Consider the following 24184-nt stretch of genomic DNA (forward strand, 5'->3'; position numbering starts at 1 on the left):
ACCTGGAGCTTCGCAAGCACCATCAGCGACCACATCCACTTCCGTGTCCCAGCGTAGGGTCCAAATGTCCTTACCCCAGGCCTTTGAACGCAAGCGGAAATCCCCAGCCACCTACCCACAGGTCATAGCACTAAATGTATAGATTTCCAAATTACTGGCCTTGGAAATTTTGCCATAGTGAACACTGAGGCCTTCCGCAGCCTGATGTCGGCGGCCGTCCCTCGTTACACAGTCTCCAGCAGCCACTATTTTTCAAGGTGTGCCGTGCCCGCCTTACACCGACATGTGTCCCTTAACATCACACGTGCCCTGACCAACGCAGTTACTGGGAAGGTCCACTTAACCAGGGACACATTGACAAGTGCATTCGGCCAAGGACGCTACATTTCCATGACGGCACACTGGGTGAACGTTGTGGAAGCCAGAAGTGAGTCGTACCATGGGATGGCACAGGTGCTACCGACGCCAAGGATTGCGGGCCCTACGTCGATCAGGGTTTCCGCCAGCACCTACGTTAGTGGCTCCAACCCCCACTTCTCCTCCTCCTCCACTTCCACCTCCGAATTATTCGCGTGCTGCACCCGTAAGACATCAGTCAGTAGCTGGAAGCAGTGTAGCACTGCAGTGGGGAAGCAGCAACAGGCTGTGCTGAAACTGATCTGCTTAGGTGACAAACAGCACACCGCCGCAGTAATGTGGTAGGGGATAAGGGACCAAACTGAGCTGTGGCTCTCACCACTCAACCTACAACCAGACGTGGTTGTGTGTGATAATGGCCGTAACTTGGTTGCGGCTTTGGAGTTCAGAAAGCTCACACACATCCCACGCCTAGCCAAAGTCTTAAACTTAGTGGTTCAGCGGTTTCTCAAAACCTACCCCAATTTTCCTGAGCTACTGGTGAAGGTGTGCCCATATCCGCAACTCATCGACAGCTTCCACCGGCCTGTCAACGCTGCAGCAGCGTTGGAAATTGCCAGCTCACCGGCTGTTGTATGACGTGAGCACACGCTGGAACTCTACGTTCCACATGTTGGCCAGGCTTTGTGAGCAGCAGAGGGCAGTAGTGGAATACCAGCTGCAACATGGTCGTCGCCTTTCCAGTCAGCTTCCACTATTCACAAGTGATAAGAGGGCATGGATGTCTGACCTCTGTGAGGTTTTTAAGAAACTTTGATGAATCAACACAGATGGAAAGCGGCGATAACGATATCAGCGTCACCATCCCACTGCTGTGTCTACTCAAACGCTCACTACTCACAATTAAGGACGACGCTTTGCATGTGGAAGAGGTGGAAATGGGGGAAGACAGTACACAGGGTAATAGCCAGACCACCCCCCGTTCGTCTTCTCAGCGCGAATTAGAAGATGTAGAGGAGGAGGAGCAGGAGACGGTTGCCTCCGCTACAGAGGGTAGTACCCTTGGACGTTTAATTCCATCTGTTCTGCGTGGTGGGCAGAAGAGGAGGAAGAGGATGAGGAGATTGAGAGTGGTCCTCCTGATGAGGACAGCGAAGTCTTGTCTGTTGGGACTCTGGCACACATGGCTGACTTTATGTTAGGCTGCCTTTCCCGTGACACTCGCGTTGTACGCATTTTGGCCAACATTGATTACTGGTTGTTCACCCTTCTCGACCCCCGCTACAAAGAGAACTTCTCATCTCTCATTCCTGTGGCGGAGAGGATGAGCAAAATGGTGCAATACCAGAAGGTCCTTGTGGAAAAATTGCTCCAAAAATTTCCAGCTGACAACGCTGGCAGCAGAGTCTGTAGTTCCTTGGGCAACCGAGGAGGGGAGACGGGAACACACAGCAGTTCCTACAGAGGCAGGGCAACACTCTCCAAGGCATGGGACAGTTTCATAACACCCGGCCAGCACTCTCACCCTGATGCGTGGCCTAGTGTCACAAGGAGGGAAAAATTTTGGAAGATGGTGAAGGAGTACGTAGCAGACCGTGTCAGCGTCCTCAATGATCCCTTCTGTGAGTAACAACTACTGGGTGTCCAAGCTGGACACATGGCATGAACTGGTGCTATACGCCTTTGAGGTCCTGGCCTGCCCTGCTGCCAGCGTTTTGTCTGAGCGGGTATCCGCCTGTCAACTGAAAATGCTGACAGGTTGACTCTTATCAAAATGAACAAGGCCTGGATGGCCCCCGACTTCTCAACTCCACCAGAGGAAAGCGGCTGAACATAAAGGCACTCTAAATGTGGCTTTTATGGTGTATTGAATACACTGTATTCCCATGCACCCCTTCCACCACTAAAAAGGGTATATGGTTCGATCTTAATTTTCTCATCCTCCTCCTCCTCCATCATATCAACATGCGTATTAGGCTACCCTCGCTCCTAATGTTTTAGAGGGTCAGCTCAGCAGCAGGCCCTCACCCATAATGTTTTAGAGGATCACCAGCAGGCCCTTGCCCATAATGTCTTAGAGGGTCACAAACAGGCCCTCGCCCATAATGTTTTTGGGGGTCACCAGCAGGCCCTCGCCCCTAATATTTTAGATGGTCAGTTCAGCAGGCCCTCGCTCCAATAGTTTTTCAGGGTCACCAGCAGGCCATTAATAATAATGTTTCAAGGGCTGTGTATGATGCCCTCCTTTATGTGTAATAAAGGGTGTATTGGAGTGCCGGTTACTTGTAATTTTTGGCAGCCCTTTCACTTAGTGCATAGGCTTTATGAGTGTAGGAGTCCCACTACCTGAACTATTGTACCACAATGTGAATGAGGCCCTCCTTTATGTGATATATACAGGTTGTATCGGAGGGCCTCTAATAATTTTTGGCAGCACTTGCACTTTATATACAAGTAAATATACAGGAAAGAATGTTTCATAACAATTTTTCCTCTAAAATCGATTTTATCTTTGGTTTTGTGCGCATTATTGTCAGTCTGTAAAAGTAGCGTACTACTCGGACAACATCGTTCCCAGCAGCGACCTGGGAGTCCAAGATGCATCCAGACATCCTCCCCATGCTGTTCCTGAACCATTTCACTGGTGTTTCCATCAATTTCTAACCTTTTCCTATGAACCAGACACCCTCCCCTCTTCAGAGCAGGGGGTGCCTGGTTTAATGCTCGGGTTCTCCCATTGACTTCCATTGTGCTCGGGTGCACAGTAGAGCACCTGAGCATCTCAAGGTGTTCTACTCGAGAACCCGAGCACTTTGGTGCTCGACCAACACTAGAGGTCATGTTTTTCCACAAACAAATGGGGGGCTTCTCAGTCACTAACTTTATAAAGTGTTATACAGCAGCACGACTTTCACAACTCCTCCTTGTCCATGGTCCCTAGAATCCTCTATGCTCACGACATGTCATGGCCTGCACTATTTTGGGGTTCAAGTTCAATTCCCGCTGACCTTAGGTCTAAGGCCCTTCTATCCTTTCATACCTTACAACTATGGCGGTCAGTAAATTTCAAGGCTGAACTCCAATCACAATCTACTCCCCTTACCCCTTTATTGGATAACTCGGACTTCCCACCAGGTATGGATTCGGGGGCTTACTCCTGGTGGTCTGCCAATCGTTTGACCCATTTACATGATCTTCTCACTGATAGGAAATTGCTCTCAGCCTTACAGTTGAGATCTAAACACTCTCCTCCTTGATCGGATGAATATAGATTAATGCAGGTACTCTCCTTTTGGCAGACCATGACACGGGCCTCCCTAGCCATTATATCTACCCCTTTTGAACGTTTCCTTTTATACTCTTTTGAGAGTGTAGGATTGGTCCCTCGCCTGTATAGTTGGCTGAATACTCCACCAGATGAACGCAAGTTGCCGTTCATGTCTAAGTGGGAGGAGGACATCCATTGCTCACTGCCCCTATGTAAATGGCGTGCATGTTGTGAGGCTATTTGCTGAGGTATCTGGCAAGTCTCCTTAAGGTCCTGCATAGAACTTACCTGGTGCCCACCAAAGATTATACCGTATCTACCCATCGGTCTTGCTCTTGCTTCCGTGGCTGTGATTCCATAGGATATGTATCATACCTGGTGAGCATGCCCTATAGTCAGCACCTTCTGGACACTTATATGTTCAGTTGTCTTAGATGTTCTGGGCACTACTTTCCATAAAAGTCAATCTGCATATCTACTCGGGGACAGACCGCTAAGGCTAAAGTATGCACCGTTTACATTGGCCCAATTTCTTCTATTAGCGCCACGCATACACATTGCTGCCGAATGGCGTACTGATAGGTCAATTTATCTGAAGTCCTACAGCGCATGGATAGAATCGGCATATATGAAAATATTGCAGCTATTGAAGGTGACACGGTTGACTCCTATATGAATCTCTGTCCTCCTCTCACAGGCTGCCTCATGTGACTTTATGAGGATTTGTGGTGCGGGTCCCCTTTACTGTTTTTATTTCTTATATACTGTATGCTGTGGGTGATATGAGGTCACCTCCCTGCTGCCCTATTTGCTCGGTAGATCTAATGATGCCCCACTTCCCATGGGATATCCTTCTTTTCCCATTTTTTTCTTGTTTTGATAATTGTTCAGTTATGATTTCGGCTGTGGATTCAAGTGACCATTAGTCGCCCCCTGTGTGGGGCTTATTTTGTGGTGTAGTCTTTGTTTTTTTTCTTCTCAGATTTGTTCAATTTTCAAATAAAATTTATTTGAAACTAAGAGAGAAGACATGAGACATGTCAATAAAACTAGAACAGTCAAACCCCATTAATCTGGCACACTGAACCGCCCAGTAGGTATAGCTGACTACATTTCACAGAATGCGGCACGTCATTTACATCACTTCCGGAACCGGAAGTACCGACTCCGCCAAACAGGTGATCCATGTGGACTGTTAAGGGGAAGGGTCCGGTGACTTATGTGGGTATTTAAACCTTACCTGGGAACTCATGCAACACGCCCCCTGGAAGAAGCTGAAGGGCGAAACGCGTGTCGGGGAAGTGGCGGTGGTGCATCAGTGCTGCGGTCTCTACTCTAGCTTATTACTTAGGTTCTTGTTTGCCTCTCTACTATGATTTGTATATAATCTCTGTGTAATAGCCATTGACTCACTACACTGTGGGGCTCTGCTCCGAATGGAATGATTGCCTGCACAGTGGTTTATGTGAGTGGTATGGGTGAGGTTACAGGGACGTACCTTATGTATTGCGTATTTGTATACATGCGTATCTCCCCCTTTTCTTACGATTTCCCCCCCTGTCTGGACATGTTATCCTATTGCCGTTTGTGCAGGCTATCGGCTTATATAGTGGAATTGTGAGGCTTCAGGGGGATATTGAACCGATTGCGTATTTGCACGTATAAGAATATTTTTTTATCTCCTCTGTATTTGACCGAACTGCTGCTGTTCCATCGCCTACTGCTACATTGGTATCCATTGTTATTTATATTATGTATTGTCATTTTAATACATGTATTTGAAATAAAGACGTTGTTCAATATTTAATAGTGGTGTGGTATAGCTGACTACATACAGCCTGAAGATACCGCAGAGGATCTCATTGTTTTTCTTTTTTACTTTGCCAAAATTTGCCAAATTCCTGACTGCACTGTCTACAGATCGTATGCTCAAGGTTCCATGCTTGTGCCCGTTCGTCTACCAAACCAATGGTCCACATCCAGTAGTCTGCCATTTTTTATAAACTTCCATCTAGGTGGACCCCAACGCGCTTCAGTCCTGACACTTCTAAACTTCTTGCACAGATCATCGGAGTAGACTGCACGGAATGGACAGTGGCCGTCCGACCTTCCACCAGTGTCCAGTTACAGGAACAGTCAGACCATCCATTGGGGCCATTCTTCTCTTATGCTGGATTACAAAGAATTCCAGAATGTGGGATCCAGATTATGGGAACTTTACTGCACCAATATTTTTACCTTTTGCTAAGGATTTTTTTTTTTTAAAGTAGTTTATTTTTCAAAGTTTACATCACAATACAAGGTCGTTTCTTTGACTTCTGACTCTGTAAACTATTGATCTCTCTCTGCAGAGCGTTTATTTTGTCATGAAACCCTGCATTCATCATCATTTCTTGCTCCTAAAATTGAATACAAAAAAGAGATGAGACAAGGAAGAAATGTATCAAAACACCTGCAAAATTCTAAAGCTGTTGACTACTGTATACTTGAGCAGCAAGACACCACCAGTAAGACTCGAAGTGTCAGCAACTGCTACTCAGACGGAACTGATGCACAACCCCCGAGAGATGGCACAAGAACAATACCACTTAATAAACTGTAGGCATTTTATGGTGTTGACCAGTTTTGGGTCATGCTCCACCAAGAAACATTTAATGTCCGCGGGCAGCTCTACAATACTCTACCTTAAGCTTCTGCTTGATCAGCAGTTCGTTTTGCTGCATCATCATCTTCCTCTCTCGTTCCATGTTGTCCATGACCATTTGTTTATGCTGCTCGAAGCTCCTGTTCTGGTCGTCCATGCGTTCTTGCAGATTTCTGTTATTTTGCTCCATAATTTCTCTCTCCCTCTCTGCATTTTCCACTTGAGCCCGTTCCTCTAAAATAGTGAGTACATACCGATAAGTATTAATAGATAAATATCAGAGGGTCCCCACCGGTGGAACCCAAGAAACTCAATATCAGTTGGTTTATCCGGTACAGGGAACCCCACCAATCCTAATAAAGAGGGTCGATTCATCAATGTGGCCCCTTTTTAGTTTTTTTCTGCACAGTTTCTTACTACACACTTGTCAGAGTTTTGCAGCGTATAGTTAGGGTCATAATGTTTTCCCTTTTCTAAGCACAGAGGTCCAGAGACCTCAATGGGTCAAATATCGGGGGCCAGGACATTACAGGTTTCAGAAGCTGCCCGTCTCTCACCTGCTAGCTGTCTCTCTTTCTCAGTCAGGGTGTTGTCTGCTTGGATGATGGAAGCTTCAACGTCCTTCTTCTCAGAGACGTACTCCTGGATCACTTCCAGAGCCTGTGGTTACAAAAAGTGAAAATGCTTAAGAGGACGGGGGGGGGGGGGGGGGGGGGATTTTACCTGAATAATGCAGTTGTAGTTTGACTATTTTTAAGGGAATCGTATTTCAGATATCCAAAATGGTAGTGAAGGGGACGCTCCAGCCCAATCGGAATTTCACATTGTAATTATGTATTTGCTAATTGTTTAGGATTCCTACGACATCGCTGTTTGGAAGGTCAATGGATGTGATTCTTATTTTGCCTTCATCTGTTTTGTGAACCTGTTACCTTTATGCCTTTTCCAGGTGTTACGTTGTAAGCTTCCATAACCTTAACCTTCTCCATTAAATACAATTTGTGTCCCCCAGGTATGGAATATCTTCCGGCCAATATGTCATCCTCCATAGTCAGACTCAGCAGTCGGAGAAGTTTCCTGCAGAAATCTCTTGAAGCCGTTTCATTCTTTGTGGAATATTCATTCATTTTGTTATCAATCAGTTCCTGTTAGAAAAAAGTGAAATCTTATTTTTTTTTTCAAATACTCTGCAATCATCATCGGAACCACCAGTATTGTGCAGGACTGTGCTGGAGCAGGTGGTGAGAAAAATCTATTAGATCTTCTCAAACTTCGGGGTGAATACAAAAGATCTGCAATAATTTGGAAACTTTGGAAACTTTTTGATCAGTGATTGTGAAATTGATTTTGATTGCATCATGGGAACTTGTTGACAGAGTGAATCCCCATATTGTCCCATGCTAATGTAGAGTAGTCACTGTCTTAGGGCCCCCAGACACATTAGGCTATTGTCAGACGAACTCACATGGAACCTGTCAGCCGATGCCAGTGTGTATGTGCATAGAGAAGTCCGGAGATGGACCTGTCAGCAGATCTGAGTGTGTATGTGCATGGAGAACTCTGGAGAGGGAGCTGTCAGCAGATCTGAGTGTGTCTGTGCATGGAAAAGTCCAAAGAGGGAGCTGTCAGCAGATCTGAGTATGAATGTGCATGGAGAAGTCCAGAGATGGACCTGTCAGCAGATCTGAATGTGTATGTGCATGGAGAAGACCGGAGAGGGAGTTGCCAGCCGATCAGAGTGTGTATGTGCACGGAGAAGTCCAAAGCGGGAGCTGTCAGCAGATCTGAGTGTGTCTGTGCATGGAGAAGTCCAAAGCGGGAGCTGTCAGCAGATCTGAGTGTGTCTGTGCATGGAGAAGTCCAAAGAAGGAGCTGTCAGCAGATCTGAGTATGAATGTGCATGGAGAAGTCCAGAGATGGACCTGTCAGCAGATCTGAATGTGTCTGTGCATGGAGAAGTCCGGAGAGGGAGCTGTCAGCAGATCTGAGTATGTATGTGCATGGAGAAGTCCAAAGAGGGAGCTGTCAGCAGATCTGAATGTGTATGTGCATAGAGAAGTCCGGAGAGGGAGCTGTCAGCCTCTCCACCTTTACAGTGACCATGGACTACAATTTTGGGGACATTTGGATCTGGGACTGACCTTCAACTTGTGTTGATATTTCTGGTCCTTATCATTCAGTGATCGTCCCAGGAAGACTTTGATGGCCTCTTTCTCACATTCCATGTGTAGGTTCAGGAATTCTTGCTGTGTCTCTGTTGGGAACTCCAGGACATGGTTGTCCATCTCACATTCATATTTGGACAGTGCGTCTTGTAAAGCTCCTGTGTTTTCAATCTCGGACAAAGCCAGAACCGCATTCTCCATGCAGGGGACTGTTCCGCTCTGAATTGCCTTCACATAGGAGTCAGCGAGAACCGCTAACACTGGAACATACAAGTAAAGATCCAACATGGAGCATTGTACGACCATCATCCCTGAGCTGTTAACGGCAGTCAGAGATTTGCTTTACAACAGTTACATGGACTATAGGAACCTGCAGACTTCTATGGGAGAGTGTTGTGGGCATGCTCCTTGACGTGCAGAGGTCATTGTGCAGGGAGGGGAGGAGATGAGCTGTGATCATTTGTTTTCAAATGGTGGACCCTGAGTTATATAGGTGTGATCTGCTATTGTATTCCTGCCTGTGATGATAATGAGATGACTGCTAAGAAATTATCTCTACAGTTACTGTCAGTCTATTATGGGGGTCAGTGTAAAAACGGAAAGATTTCAGGACTTTTTATATAGATTGGATAGTAATATGAACAATAGAACAAATCATTGCATAAAAACGTGATTCAAACAATAAGGTAAACATTGTCACGCCTCGCCCCGTCAAGTGGAGAAGATGCGGCAGTTGCAGAGAGAGCAGAGCCTCTAGGTGTAACGGCAACGCCCCCATTGCTCCTAGAGGCTCATTTGCATACATTAAAACATAATTTTTCTCCGCAATGCGGGCAAATATGAACATGAGACCAACACAGACGCCTTCAGCTGCCAAGTGCTATGGTAGAGGTCAGCCAGTGTCAGAGGGACAATTCTGCTGACAGATGACCATTAATGGAGGGCGTGCATACTTATTCCTCACTATGTGACTTACTTCTCCCGGTGACTTCCATTCCTCCAGCCAGTGTCTTCACGCGGCTCTCGGTGATCATGTAACTGTAGAATTTTGTTGCCTGATCCACAAATTCCTCATCCAATTCACTTTCTTCTAGTTCTTCCAGAACCTGAAGTTTTTTCTTTGACGCCGGTCGGTCAAATACGAAACATTTGTGCGTGTGGAAGAAATGTAGAATGCACTCACGGGGTAAATTATAGTTCTTGGCTTCCTTGTCAGTACCTTGAAGAGAGAAGTTATCAGTGTTACTATACAGTAAGTGAACGCCGCTCTGCTCAGGGGTGAACCGGCCGAAAAGCTTGTCGAGATTTCTCAATGGGGCTTCCTAATTGTTGGCAGCTGCAGGTACCAGTATGCACCATACATTGGACACCGGGGTTGTCACAGTAGAGCTGACACTTGGTACCAATCAGGACCACATGATTGGAAGTTTATATCAGACTGAGGACCACGTCACCATCACTTGGCTCTTGAGTCTAGATCTTATAACTTGGTTCCGGGATCTGCTATCAGTATCTCATCACGTGGGGTCTCACGGCTGTAGACACCCCCGATCACTAGAATGAAGGGGCAGTGATGCTATCGGGTTTTTGTTGGCTTTTCTAGACTTTTATCAGAGGCCACATGGAGAGTCCATGGCCTCCATATTCTGCTGCCATTTTGATCTTGTGATTGGCCAGCGGGTTACAGGGGTCTGACCCCCACAAATATTACATTGATGCCATCTCCAGGCAATATGGCATCAGCGTCATACGTGGGAAATGCCATGTCTTAGCTTATTCTTTATCCCTAGAACTGATCATGGACTGTATCCTCCCCTTCACCACCCCCATCCTCTATACCGCTATATTACATTTCACCTGACTATATTAGCATTACACAAAGATAAACTTTACTTTATATTTTTACAATTTTAAGTACAAAAACAAACAATATTTTTGTTCTACTGCAGCCTGAACATTGGGGGGGGGGGGGGGGGGGGAGTCCTACTGCAGCCAGTTGCACGAAGAGGAGGAGGAGGTGGAGGAGGACATTTTTTGATACATTTATCATTTTTAATCCCATAATGAGACAAAATAGGATTTAAGGAAAGGAGAAGATGAAGGAAGCACTTGGAAGCAGCAGAAGGATAATTTCTTCATATTTTTTCAGTAATGAAGTTCTTAATTTCAAGACAAAACAATTACATGAAAAGTCCAATTGTACAGCAGTCGGTGAGACTTCATCTCTACCGTATCACTAATTTGATTCGGCCCCTGATGAGTTGCCACATATCGTAATATAGTGATGAACATGAAGGGAACATAGACAGGACGTGTCATCGTCTACTCTACTCTCATCAGGAATTCCTGCTTTATCTACAGCATTTAGTCCTTAGGAAAGGGAGAAGTGTGAGAGCGGAGCAGTGATAATAGAGTCTTGATGACCAAGAGTTTCTTTCAAGTTGAGCTCAAGTGTTTCTTTATTTTAACAAATTACAAATTATACAAATTATTTTTAACTAGAGGTTCTCCAGTCCCATAATAACATTTTGTCTGCCTAGACTGCCCCAAAAATGCCATATTTTTTCCCATATTCCTGTTTTTCATCTCAGCACTTTCCTTCCCCTGTTCTGAGCATCATGGTAGGACTAACCAGGCCCAGCATGCTTTACTCTCAATGTTTCTGAGGGATTGCGCCACTGTTCCCTCCCATCTTCATGTGATTTAGGTGAAGCAAGGCATGCTGGGATTGGTTAGAAAACCCAACAGGAAGCTGAAGAAAACAAGAAGTAAAACAGGGCAAGATCCTGCCAGGATGCAGTGATGTGGAGAACAGGGGAAGGAAAGAGCTGGCATGAGAAACAGGAAGATGAGGCAAAATTATGCAGTGTTTTGGGAACTCTATTCTTATTTTTTATTCTAAATGTGGCAGAAATCAATAAGAATCCAATCTTTGGATCAGTGAAGTACTAAAGAAGAAGTCATGAGAGTCAACCTGCAGCTGGAACTTCACATCCAGACACATTACCTAGACATGAGAAGTCCACCCCCACCCTGGTCCGGCACCCCGAGCCCTCACACCTATCAAAACTTACAGAAATTATTGTCAACAAATGCTTAAAATGAGAAATGTTACCTCTCCTCATCTGCAGAGATGTCATCAGATACTCGTCTTCTGTGATGGGTTTACCGTCCTTCTCCAGTATTAGAGTGAAGTCTCGAACGCACCAGGTGAATGACGGGAAGAATCTCTTATATTCGCCGGTGTCGTCTTTTGCTCCGGAGGACGACTTCAGCTTAATCAGTTTTGTCAGTTCGGTCACATAACTGGGAGATTGTATTGTTAAGGAAAAGATCAAAGGACGTGCCCATGCCACCCAGAGCACCATAAGCTCTGCTGGCCATGGAGGCCAAAGCTTGAAGCTTTAGGAGCCATGAGGAAAGTTCCCTGGCATAACCTCAGTCAGACTACTAATTGAAGTGCAGGTTACAGAAGAAGCTGAGTTATACAGCCAGCCTGTCAGTACAGCAGAGTTAGAGAGAAACAGATATAGCAGAGTGGAGTTTGCCTGCCAGTTTCATGCTAAAGCCTGCTGGAACTAAGACAAAGCCTGTAAACCATTTTGGAGAACGTTTATGCAAAGTAAAGCTGCCATTGAACTTCATCTCAAGGTCTGGACTCCAAATATTATTTTATCCCTCAATTATTCCCCCTATTTAGTGCTTTGGAGCCAAAGCCTGGGGTCCAGCCGTATCTAGGTAGGAGCACCGTGACACACATAAAGAGACGTCTTAGGCCACAACATACCACTCGGCATTTCCTAACACCTGGGATGCACGCAATATAGAGAGGGCCCCGGGGGAAGGCGCCTGTTGAAATATAAATATATATATATATAGATATATATACACATATATACACCATCAGGTCTTCTAGGTAGTCATTTTGAAAGAACTTGGCAGGGAAGTTTTTCCTAACATCTTGGAGAACAGATCTTCTGTGGATCTAGGCTTCCTCAGATCCTTCTCAGCATTGAGGACACCATTAATCCTAAATTCCCAATGCTATTTGCTGAAACCTTAGTGCAGCAGATGAAAGACACATCAGAATGAGATTGACCCGGTGGGATGTAGAAGATATATACTGCGCCTCACTGTAGGAAAAGTAGGATCTGTCAGATAATAAGCTGAAATAAAAAGACATTTCTTTACAACTTGTGGGAATTCTTGGAATCTACTAGCTGGAACTGAATGGACCCCATCTAAACCACCAGTGGATGGATGAAGGCATACTGCTGTAAAGATGTCAGGGGGTGCTGCCCCCGGGGACCTGGAAACAGAAGTGACCTAATAGTATTGTAAGGCCATTGGAGGATGGGAGGTCTTGAGGCTTTTTTGGCATCTCTTGTGGGTTTGCTATGCAAAGGTGTAATTACAGCACATTACACTGCGTGGTCTTAGAGTCTATGTGGCACCAACAGGGAATTAACCACCGAAATGGCACGCTCAGTTGCATTCTACCAGTTTGAATTTCCACTAATTTCTATGTGAAGATTTGTCTTTTCAGGTGGAAATAGAGCAATAAGTCGGCAGATAACATTTAGGTGTAACCTGAATATTTGGGATTCTTTTGTAGAGTTTCTCTCTCCATGCCTGTTGAGTAGATGGACCCATGTGATGTGAGAGCCGTCATTAACCTTCTGCTCGCCCCTCCCTTCTAGAGCAGTAAACTGAGGCAGAGACAGTGCAGCTCCATCCCCCTCCTCCCCCAAACTCTTCTCTCCTGTTACTATTTCACATCATTTATATTTCTCTGTGACTGAAGAGGTTTCTGAACATTTGGGGAACCACAGCCTAATAGAAGGTGAGGAAGATGACCTCCCCGAATAAGGTTCAGATATCCACATGGATTGCAGATAAATACAGTAAATGGAATGATAAAATCTAATAAAACTTATTACCAAGGGAATTAACTACATAGTGGCAGACTATGCGACTGCTATGGGGCCCAGGGCAAGAGGGGCCCAGTCTTAGTTGGGATTATCTTCTCTTCTACTGGAGGTGAAAACTTGGTCAGGACTCTTCAATCTAAAGGAACAACTTTTAGCAAATGAAGCAGTGGAAAAATGAAAAGGGTTTAGGCAGAAACCCTCCAGTCCTGTGTGGGGGCCCTGGTTTGATCCTTGCTATGGGGCCCTTACTTCTCTATGTACGCCTCTGATTAGTCCTAAATGAATGTGCATTAAGGATACTGTAGCTGCTCCATAGATTGTTGGTCAATGGTCCCCAAGCTATTAAACACGAAGGCACTGCTCAGCAGCACCGCCAAGGAGAAGATCCAAGCGTCGTTCTTACAGTCTCCCTGTCGTACAAGAAAATAATTTTAATGCAATTTCTCAAATCACCAAGAATTACCGATTGTAGATTTCTAATGTACATAAGCCTTATGCTGTGACGTCATTGCTCGAGCAGCAGAGGATTGAGAGAGTAAGTAAATCCTGGACATGGCTCCTCACTTTCCTGGTATTCAGCCCTGACTTCATTTTCACTCCTAGCACAATCCCAGCGATAGTTACAGTGAGGAACAGAAGTATTTAAACACCCTGCAATTTTGCAAGTTCTCCCTTTTAGAAATCACGGAGGGGCCTAAAATTCACATTGTAGGTGCATTCCCGCTCTGAGAGACAAAATTTAAAAAAAATTCAGGAAATCACATTGTATGATTTAAAATAATATATATTTGTCTTGCACTGCTGAACATAAGTATTTGAACACCTGAGAAAATCCATGTTAATATTTGGTCCAGAAGCCTTTGTTTGCAATTCCAGAGGTCAGACGTCTTCTGCAGTTCTTGACCAGGTTTGCACACAAGGCGGCAGGGATTTTGGCCCAGTCCTCCACACAGATCTCCTCTAGATCTGCCAGGTTTCTGGGCTGTTGCTGAGCAACACAGAGTTTCAGCTCCCTCCAAAGATCTTCTATTGGATTTAGTTCTGAAAACTGGCTAGGCCGCTCCAGAACCTTGATATGCTTCTTACAGAGCCACTCCTTGGTTATCCTGGCTGTGTGCTTCGGGTCGTTGTCATGTTGGAAGACCCAGCCATGACCCATCTTCAATGCTCTGACGGAAGGTGGTTGCTCAAAATCTCACAATAAATGGCCCCATTAATCCTCTCCTTAATACAGTGCAGTCGTCCTGTCCCCTTTGCAAAAAAGCACCCCCAAAGCATGATGTTACCCCCCCCCCCCATGCTTCACAGTAGGGATGGTGTTCTTGAGATGCAACTCATCTTCTTTTTTCTCCAAACATGACGAGTGAAGTTTAGACCAAAAGGTTCTACTTTGGTCTCATCTGACCACATGACTTTCTCCCCGGCCTCCTCTGGATCATCCATATGGTCATTGGCAAACTTCAGACGGGCCTGGACATGTGATGACTTGAGCAGGGGAACCTTCCGTGCAATGCATGATTTGAAACCATGACGTCGTAGTGTTCTACCGACAGTGACCTTTGAAGCTGTGGTCCCAGCTCTCTTCATGTCATTGACAAGCTCCTTTGTTGTAGTTCTGGGCTGATTCCTCACCATTCATATCATCAGTGATACCCCATGAGGTGAGATCTTGCATGGAGCCCCAGTCAGAGGGAGACTGACAGTCGTCTTTAGCCTCTTTCATTTTCTAACAATTGCTCCAACAGTTATTTTCACCAAGCTGCTTGGCAATTGCCCCGTAGCCCTTTCCAACCTTGTGGAGGTCCACAATTTTGTCTCTGGTGTCTTTTGACAGCTCTTTGGTCTTGCCCATTGTAGTAGTTAGCGTCTGACTGAGTGTGGGGTGGACAGGGGTCTTCAAAGAGCTCAGACAGGTGCTACTAAGTTAGATTAATGAGTGGAGTAGAGGTGGACTTTTTAAAGGCACAGTAACAGGTCTTCGAGAGCCAGAATTCTTGCTGTCTCTCAGGTGTTCAAATACTTATGTTCAGCAGTGCAAGACAAAAAAAGTTTGCCAATGACCATCTGGATGATCCAGGAGCGGCATGGGAGAAAGTCATGTGGTCAGATGAGACCAAAGTAGAACTTTTTGGTCTAAACTTCAATCGTCGTGTTTGGAGGAAAAAGAAGGATGAGTTGCATACCAAGAACCCCATCCCTACTGTGAAGCATGGGGGGGGGTAACATCAAGCTTTGGGGGTGCTTTTCTGCGAAGGGGACAGGACGACTGCACTGCATTAAGGAGAGGATGAATGGGGCCATTTATTGTGAGATTTTGAGCAGTGGGAGAACTTCTGTTCCTCACTGTATTTCAGGGAAAGCTTTAACTGACGACTGTTCTGATGCCCGTAAAAGACACAAAGGAGGCCATACACATTAGACTAATGGTGGCAAAACCTGCCAATATCGGTGGGTCAGGCTAATGGGTATGAGATGTTTTACAGAAATTTCAACAGATATTGGGGAAAGAAGGATCACACCTGCTGAATTTCAACAAGCAATCCTTTGTTCTCAAGGGAGATGAGCAGCCAGAAGTTCCTGTTAGTCCCTTATTTCCCTCTCCCCAGTGAGAAGGCATGCACGTTCGACTGTCCAGACCAAGTCTGCATGTGTATTGGAGGGGGACTGAAGGAAATAAGTGTTTGGCTGATGACTATTGAAGACGTAGGGCCACCTTAAAGGGGTTGTCTAGTAATTTCAAGTTATCTTTTATTCAATATAGAGGATAACTATTAGATCAGTGGGAGTCCTACAGCTGGGACCTTCACCGATCATGAGAACGGGGGGCCAAAATGTATGGAGCATCAGGTCGAGCATGCACACTGCCGATACATTCATCTCGATGGGACCTGCCAGAAATAACCAAGTGGAGTAACCACCGACAATCCCATAGAGATGAATGGAGCTGCAGTGTGCATGCTCAACCCTGCAGGTAAGCGGCCCTTGTTCTCATGATCGGTGGGGGTCCTAGCAGTAGGATACCCAATGATCAAATAGGTATCCCCGATCCTGTGGACAGGATATAACTTGAAATACTGGAGTATCCCTTTACGTGAATGAAGCTGGGAGAGAAATTTAATAAAGAGTACAAAAAAAGTTTTTCTCCATGGACTGTGTCTCATCTCGGCGTTCAGCTCTATTCACTTAAATGGGGATAAGCTGCAATACCAGACACAAACTAAGGATAAGAGGGGCGCTGTTCTTAGAAAAAAGCAAGCTCATGAGTAATCCACACTACAGAGAGCCCTACATATCTGTCCGATTGGTGTAACCCACCTTCTCCACATCGCCCAGTCCCTCTGTATCCAGTAGAATAAGGGTTTGTCCAGGGTTTTGAGGGTGAGGAACGCACCACATCCAGATCCCTTTGGTCTTTGACTGGATGCTGGATCCCAGAGCAAAACCTGGAAAGATTCACAAATAAACTCAAATAAGACAGAAATCTGAAGCTTTAAAATTGACCAGGTCTAGGACAGTGAAGGGGTTAATGTGAGTATGACTGGTGGTATAGTTGTGGCTCCTCAAGGCCGATCAGCTCTAACATGACGTGGGAACTCTTCACTTTACTCAGAGGAGTGGTGGCGAGGCTCTGCCCTGCTGCTGTGGGTGATGGGAGGATGTCCATGGAGGAGGACAAGCGCCTGGGGTGGGAACCAGACCCACATTTACATGGAGGTATCAATAAGACCTTCTTGCTGTTTCACTGCTGCTGCCCAAAACATTGACCCAGTGGGCCGCAAAAGACATGTACTGTCCTTGCCGGTAACAGCTGCTCCTGGTGGTGATGGTGGGGTGCACCTTGCAGCACACCGAGGCCCACATTCCTTCCTACTTTAGAGTACAGGCAAATAACGGCAGCTAGGTATCTTCTATCGAGACTAAGCGCCATCAGCTCCCAAATTCACTGCTAGCAACTTGGCCAGGTGGAGTTCAGCTTGTGAGTGCAACAATGTCCAGAGTGCGTTATATTATATGTTGTGTCAGAATTAACCTCTTTCTAGAATAATATTCATTTGTCTTCTTTGGCCTTGAGATAGTCTGCAGATGCTCTGCAGACTATCTAGTCATGATTCTGTGAAGCGCGCCAGGTCTGGGTGTGCAGTCAAAGAGTGAATAAACAGAAAACATAGATAAGAATAAGCGGAGTTTACGGGCTCATCCCTCTTCTGTACCAATCAATGTGAATGTCAAATGTTATGTTTCTGGTTTATGAAGGTCGGCTTGTATCCGCCGCCTTATCTGTAAGTGTTATATAATCTGACACACGGGTTCATTAAAGTGGAATGATCTTGTTGGACACATACGTGATAATCAGTGGAACCTGATTAAGGTTCGATAACAAGATTGCACATGAGCAGATTGCATTGTCAGCTTGGAACTGGTTATACCATTGGATGTACTACAACTCCCATTCTACACTTTAGTAAAGAGACATTCATGTTCTACAACTGGCCTGGTTACAGATTCTGGCACCATTACCCTACACCTCCTGCCCTGAACCCGTACACACCAAGGGCGCCCCGACTACTATCAGGCAGGAGCCCCAACATCAGGGTGTCACAAGGGAAGAAAGGGTGCACCCTCCGATTACTGCCCAACCATAGGGAGACTCAGTGTGAGGAATGGCACTGTGAATGATTATTACAGCCAGAGCCACTACCACTCCCATCCTCCAGGGCTTATCTCACCCTTATTGCAATGCTCACATATAAACTGTAGAAGACACAGATTACACTAACCGCCCCGATTCTGTCCCTAATGAGAAAACCCCAACTTCTAAGTCACAATCCCAGGACCTTCTAATGGAGACATGGCGGACACATCCGATTACATCAGAGGCGGAGCTCAGAATGGCGCATGTGCTTCAGGGTTAGCATAGAGCCTGAAAGACCGGCCAGTATCCTCCCTCCTGATTGGGTGTTAGGCTGACTGCAAGGCATTGTGGGCCTCCTTCCGGGTCATGTGATCCCCCATCTTCATCCTTCCTGCCCGATTTCCCTCAATACTGAATTTTAAACGTAAAATGGCGAGCACCTTTTTGCATGATTTGCATTCATTTGGAAGAAGAATTTGGGTGAAATTCGTGATGAAACTGATCAGTTTTGAATGGATTTACTCATCTCTACGACAAATCCACAGAAAGAATCTCACGGAGATAAAAGGTCCAGAGACAATGTGTCTTTTTCTTACTTGATACAATAAAGTATATGATTCTGACTCTCTGCAGTCACCACTGGGGGGCGCTAACTACATATGGATTTGTGCAGCTAGTACTGAAGTCACGAGGATTGCGTACATGCAGTGACCCCCTCTAGTGGCGGCCCTGACCCCCCGTTATTTGGGTTACAATCCACTCTTCATATAACGCTCCTTCTCTAATACTCTACAGATATTATATCACATGTGACGGGTTCTGGGCGTAGCATTTATAACTCACCGCTCCGTTTCCCGGCCAGTTTGTTCATCAGATAGGATTTCCCCGTCCGGTATTTTCCTACGATTGCGATAACCACCACCGGCTGCGAGATTTCCAGAAGGATCTTCTCGGCATCTTTATTAATGACCAGCGTATTCCCGTTAACATTCTCTATCAGACAGATAGGCTGCGGCATCGAAAGCACCGGCGGCATCGTCAGCAGCGGGCGTGTCCTTCAGAGCCACAGAAGAGAGACATAAGATATATATACGGTATATACACAGAGGGGCGTGAAAGTTTGTGAACCCTTCAGAATTTTCTATATTTCTGTATAAATGTGACATTGAAACGACATCAGATTTTCACATAAAATTACAAGAAGAACCAAATCAAAGAAATGAGTCACAGATATAAGACCCGGAGGAAAATGCTCCAATATCTAATGTCTGTGAGTGGTAAAGTATGTGAACCCCTGCTGTCAGGACCTGGTGGGACCCTTGATTAGGACATTGGCTAGTGGGAATTTTATCCCATTCCTCCATACAGAACAGCTTCAGCTCTGCTATGTTGGTGGTCTCCTCCATGATCTGCTCGCTTCAGCTCCTTCCACAACATTCCTGTTGGATTAAGGTCAGGACCAGGGCCCCATGCCAAGAATCTGAGTGACCCATCGCACCCCTTAGGGTACGTGCACATCTGCTGCAGAGGTTCCAGCCGAAGCCTCTGTGGCAGATTTTGGCAAAAACAAAGTGCAAAACACCGCTGCAGGTGGGATCTCGAATGACCCCATTATTGTGAATGGGATCCGGACGGTGTCAGCAGTGTTTGGCATATGCTGGATCTGGTGATTCTGGTAATCTGCTGGTGGCTGGAACAGAATACCAAAATCTGATCGCAAGTGATTACCAAGCCTTCCCCATGAACTGTGCCCGCTGCTGCTACTTCTTATATAATGTGCCATCCTTCCCCATGGACTGTGCCCGCTGCTGCTACTTCCTATATAATGTGCCATCCTTCCCCCATGCACTGTGCCCGCTGCTGCTACTTCCTATATAATGTGCCATCCTTCCCCCATGCACTGTGCCTGCTGCTGCTGCTACTTCTTATATAGTTGTCACCCTTCCCCATGAACTGTGCCCGCTGCTGCTACTTCCTATATAATGTGCCATCCTTCCCCCATGCACTGTGCCTGCTGCTGCTACTTATATAGTTGTCACCCTTCCCCATGAACTATGCCTGCTGCTGCTACTTCTTATATAGTTGTCACCCTTCCCCATGGACTGTGCCCGCTGCTGCTACTTCTTATATAGTTGTCACCCTTCCCCATGAACTATGCCTGCTGCTGCTACTTCTTATATAGTTGTCACCCTTCCCCATGGACTGTGCCCGCTGCTGCTACTTCCTATATAATGTGCCATCCTTCCCCCATGGACTGTGCCTGCTGCTGCTACTTCTTATATAGTTGTCACCCTTCCCCATGAACTATGCCTGCTGCTGCTACTTCTTATATAGTTGTCACCCTTCCCCATGGACTGTGCCCGCTGCTGCTACTTCTTATATAATGTGCCATCCTTCCCCCATGGACTGTGCCCGCTGCTGCTTCACCTCCTCCCCAATGCTGACTTACTGGTTGTGCTTCTGGCAGAGCGCGGTCAGGGCCAGGGGCAGATCTTCACGGAGCTGGACTGGAGTCTGGACTGGTGACGCTGCTGGATCAGGTTAGGTCCGGTCTGGTCAGTCAGGTCACAGTGCAACGCGTCCTGGCAGAGGAACAGGACAGGGACATTTTACAGAGTGCAGACACAGAAAACAATAGCATTTAATCCAGTCACTGATGTTTCTCTGACTGCTGCAGAACCTCCTAATACACACCTCAGCTGCTGCAGAACCTCCTAATACACACCTCGGCTGCTGCAGAACCTCCTAATACACACCTCAGCTGCTGCAGATCATAATACACACCTCAGCTGCTGCAGAACCTCCTAATACACACCTCAGCTGCTGCAGCTCATAATACACACCTCAGCTGCTGCAGCTCATAATACACACCTCAGCTGCTGCAGCTCATAATACACACCTCAGCTGCTGCAGAACATCATAATGATGCTAGAGAACATATAAGGCTTTGGTCACATCTGTGTTGGGGCCTCATTCGCACATCAGGTCATGAATGCTGGACACGATTTTATAGCCTGGCAGATGGAAACTATCAGACCATATCATGGTCAGCGGGATCCGTCAGGTGTTGTTGTCCATGAAGCACCAGAACCAGAACTATAATAGTGACAAGTGAACTACAACTCTCATCATCACCAGATTGTTGTTATTGGAAATTAGGGGGCAACAAAGGGAGAGGTAAAAGTGGAGAGAACTACAACTCCCAGCATGACCAGGCTGTTATTATTGGATACAAGTGGATATTACACACAGAGTATAAGGCCGGGTTCACATCACCGTTTAGTTTTCCGTCCGTCTGATCCATCAGAAGAACAGAAAAATAAAGAAAAAACAGATCCTGTATTTCAAGCATCAGTTCTGCATATTCATCATCCGTTTGAGTCTGAGATCCGGTATTTTAGATGGAAAAAAGCCCTGCACGCAAAATGGAAAACTAAACGGTGATGTGAAACCAAAGAAAACTACAATTCCCAGCATGTCCAGATTATTAGATGGCATCATCCAGATTTATTAGGTGAGAGCTTTAAAAGGAAATAACTATAACCCCCAGTATGGCCAGACTTATTATGGTGCATCAGTATACATTAAGAGGAGAGAACTACAATGCCCAGCATTACCAGACTGTACTAGGGCAAAAATTGAAATTACATGGAGAGGGATACAATAGGACAGAACTACAACGCCCAGCATTACCAGACTGTACTAGGGCAAAAATTGAAATTACATAGAAAGGGATATAATAGGACAGAACTACAACTCCCAGCTTTTATAACACGTTATATGGGCTATCCCAGGACACCACTAACCTCTCCTCCAGGCACAACACAGAAGCTCCGCCCCCTCACAGAAACATCCCATAGGTCTTTCATTAGGGCTCTGCACTGGTCACATGGCTGATGACATCACCAAAGGTCCTTCTCTACTTCTTAGATTCTATTTTAACAGATAGTAGCTATATAAGTGTAATTAGTGGGCGGGGCCTATTCTCCACTGCGGGCCTCCTTCTCCCGGGGGCCCCATAGCAGCTGCGTGGTCTGCCTCTATTGTAGGTACGCCACTGGTCAGGACGGTGACTCAGACATTGCAGGACTCTCTCTTTCTTTTCTTTACCCATTCTTTGGTAGAACGAGCCGTGAGCTCAGGGTTGTCCTGCTGTATGGCCCACGTTCTCCTGAGATTCAGCTCATGGACAGATCTCCTGACATTTTCCTTTAGAATTTGCTGGTATAATTCAGAATTTATTGTCCCATCAGTGACGACAAGCCATCCTGGCCCAGATGCTGCAGAACAGGCCCAGGCCAAGATCCTACCAGCACTGTGTGTCAGGGATTAGGTCTTTATGCTGGAGGCCCGATTTTCCTTTCTCCAAACATAGCATTTCTCATTTACACCAGAAACTTCTATTTTGGCCTCATCCGTCCACAGAACATTCCTCCAATACTCTTCTGGCTTTGCCTGGATGAGCTTTAGCAAACTGCAGATGAGCAGCAATATTCTTTTTGGAGAGCAGCGGCTTTCTCCTTGAAGTCCTGCCATGCTCACCATTGTTGACTGTCCTCCTGATGGTGGAATTATGGGCATTAATACTAGCTAACGTGAGAAAGGCCTTTAGTTGCTTAGAGGTTACCTTGAGCTCCTTTGTGACCTCAAAGATTATTACGTGTCCTACTCTTGGCGTGATGTTTGCTGGTCAACCACTCCAAGTGGGGTAATAATGGTCTGAAATTCCCTCCATTTGTGCACAATCTGTCTGTGGAGTGGTGGAGTCCAGACTCCTTAGAGAGGGTTTTGTCACCACTTTCAGCCTGATGAGCATCTTCTGAGGTCTTCAGAAATCTCCTTTGTTTGTGCCATGTCCAACCATGTTGTGACGATCAGACTTTGATAGATCCCTGTTCTTTACATAAAACAGGTTACCCACTCCCACCTGATTGTCCTCCCACCTCACTGACACATCATCTTCTAATCCTGAGGGTTCACATGCTTTTACCGCTCACAGACATGTGATATCGGAGCATTTTCCTCCAGGTCTAATATTTTTGATTCCTTTGTTTGATTTGGTTCTTTATGTACTTTTAGGACAGTAGCTTTAGGTCAAGCACCACTTTATAACTGCGCACATGCAGATGAGGTCTGGTATGTAAATCACACTCACTAGAGCCACCAGTTGTCACAGGTGAAGGGAAAACACCAAATACACACCACAACGAATAGACAACAATCTAAACCTCATAAGCTAAGGAAGAGGGATGGTGACCTCCTAGTAATCCCTAGGCCTTTCCCTAACTCCTGCCAGTATGAGCAGATCCTGATGGTGGAAATACTCATACACCGGAAACCTAAAGCCCTGCTAAAACTGACAAGCCCTATGATAGGTAGCAGGGAATGAGAGGAACCTGCGTCTCCCTGAGGCCTAGAAACAACACACACCAGATAATAAGAAACAGCGAAGGCAACAAGTACTTAGCTTAGAGATGTATGGAGAAGCAGGAGATCCAAGACAAACAAGCTTTAGCAACTCCAAGCAGAAACTATCAACCGCATGGTCAGCAGTGTGAGGTGGATCTAAATAGAGCCTCATCACTGATAACGAGCGGCAGCTGAGGAGAGGTGAGATCCTGCCAAATAACATACATAGAGAGACCTGTCAGATAGCCTCACGTGCAGCAAGTCTATCCGATCTTCTCACCTCTCACAGGAGGGACTGTGACACCAGTTCCTGTTCTATTCCTCCCCCATGCTTTTCACTGCAGCTTTGTTTGTTCGTGTTAGTTGCTGTGTCTAGCACAATCCTCAGGCAGTAAATTAATTACTTCTCCAATACTGATATATAACATAAAGCTACACCCCTTAACCCTTAGTATACTAGAGGTTTTTTTGTTTTCATTTTTCTTCCCTATTTTCCTTGAGCCATAACTATTATATATTTCCGGTCACATAGCTGTATGAGGGCTTATTTTTTGCGGGACAGGTTGTACTTTCTAATGCCACCATTAATTATGCCATAAAATGTAGTGGGAAGTGGAAAAGAAATTACCAAATAGGGTGGAATTGAAAAAAAAATGCAATTCCTCCACCATTTTACGGGTTTTGTTCCCACGTCGTTTCGTTTACGGCAAAACTGACCCACGCCCTTCATTCTCTGGGTCGATTACAACGATACGCCATATGTGCAATTTCTTTATG

At 45.8% G+C, this 24184-nt stretch overlaps 1 protein-coding gene across 1 annotated transcript in view; it reads right to left on the bottom strand.

Moving 5' to 3' along the window:
* Positions 1–5402: 5402 nt before the first annotated feature.
* The window catches only part of LOC122928903 (guanylate-binding protein 1-like), a 38414-nt gene continuing 19632 nt past the window's right edge, over positions 5403–24184 (bottom strand). The window contains exons 3-13 of the mRNA XM_044282214.1: positions 20448–20580; positions 18842–19053; positions 16681–16808; positions 13666–13775; positions 11550–11740; positions 9411–9653; positions 8411–8694; positions 7202–7414; positions 6827–6929; positions 6310–6503; positions 5403–6024 (exon numbers count right to left, since the gene is read on the bottom strand). Coding sequence (XP_044138149.1) covers positions 5911–6024; positions 6310–6503; positions 6827–6929; positions 7202–7414; positions 8411–8694; positions 9411–9653; positions 11550–11740; positions 13666–13775; positions 16681–16808; positions 18842–19034 — 1773 coding nt within the window. The 5' untranslated portion in view covers positions 19035–19053; positions 20448–20580 and the 3' untranslated portion in view covers positions 5403–5910. The remainder of the gene's footprint in view (positions 6025–6309; positions 6504–6826; positions 6930–7201; positions 7415–8410; positions 8695–9410; positions 9654–11549; positions 11741–13665; positions 13776–16680; positions 16809–18841; positions 19054–20447; positions 20581–24184) is intronic.

The sequence above is a fragment of the Bufo gargarizans genome, chromosome 2 (assembly GCF_014858855.1).
Source record: "Bufo gargarizans isolate SCDJY-AF-19 chromosome 2, ASM1485885v1, whole genome shotgun sequence".
In the NCBI taxonomy this organism is placed as follows: domain Eukaryota; kingdom Metazoa; phylum Chordata; class Amphibia; order Anura; family Bufonidae; genus Bufo; species Bufo gargarizans.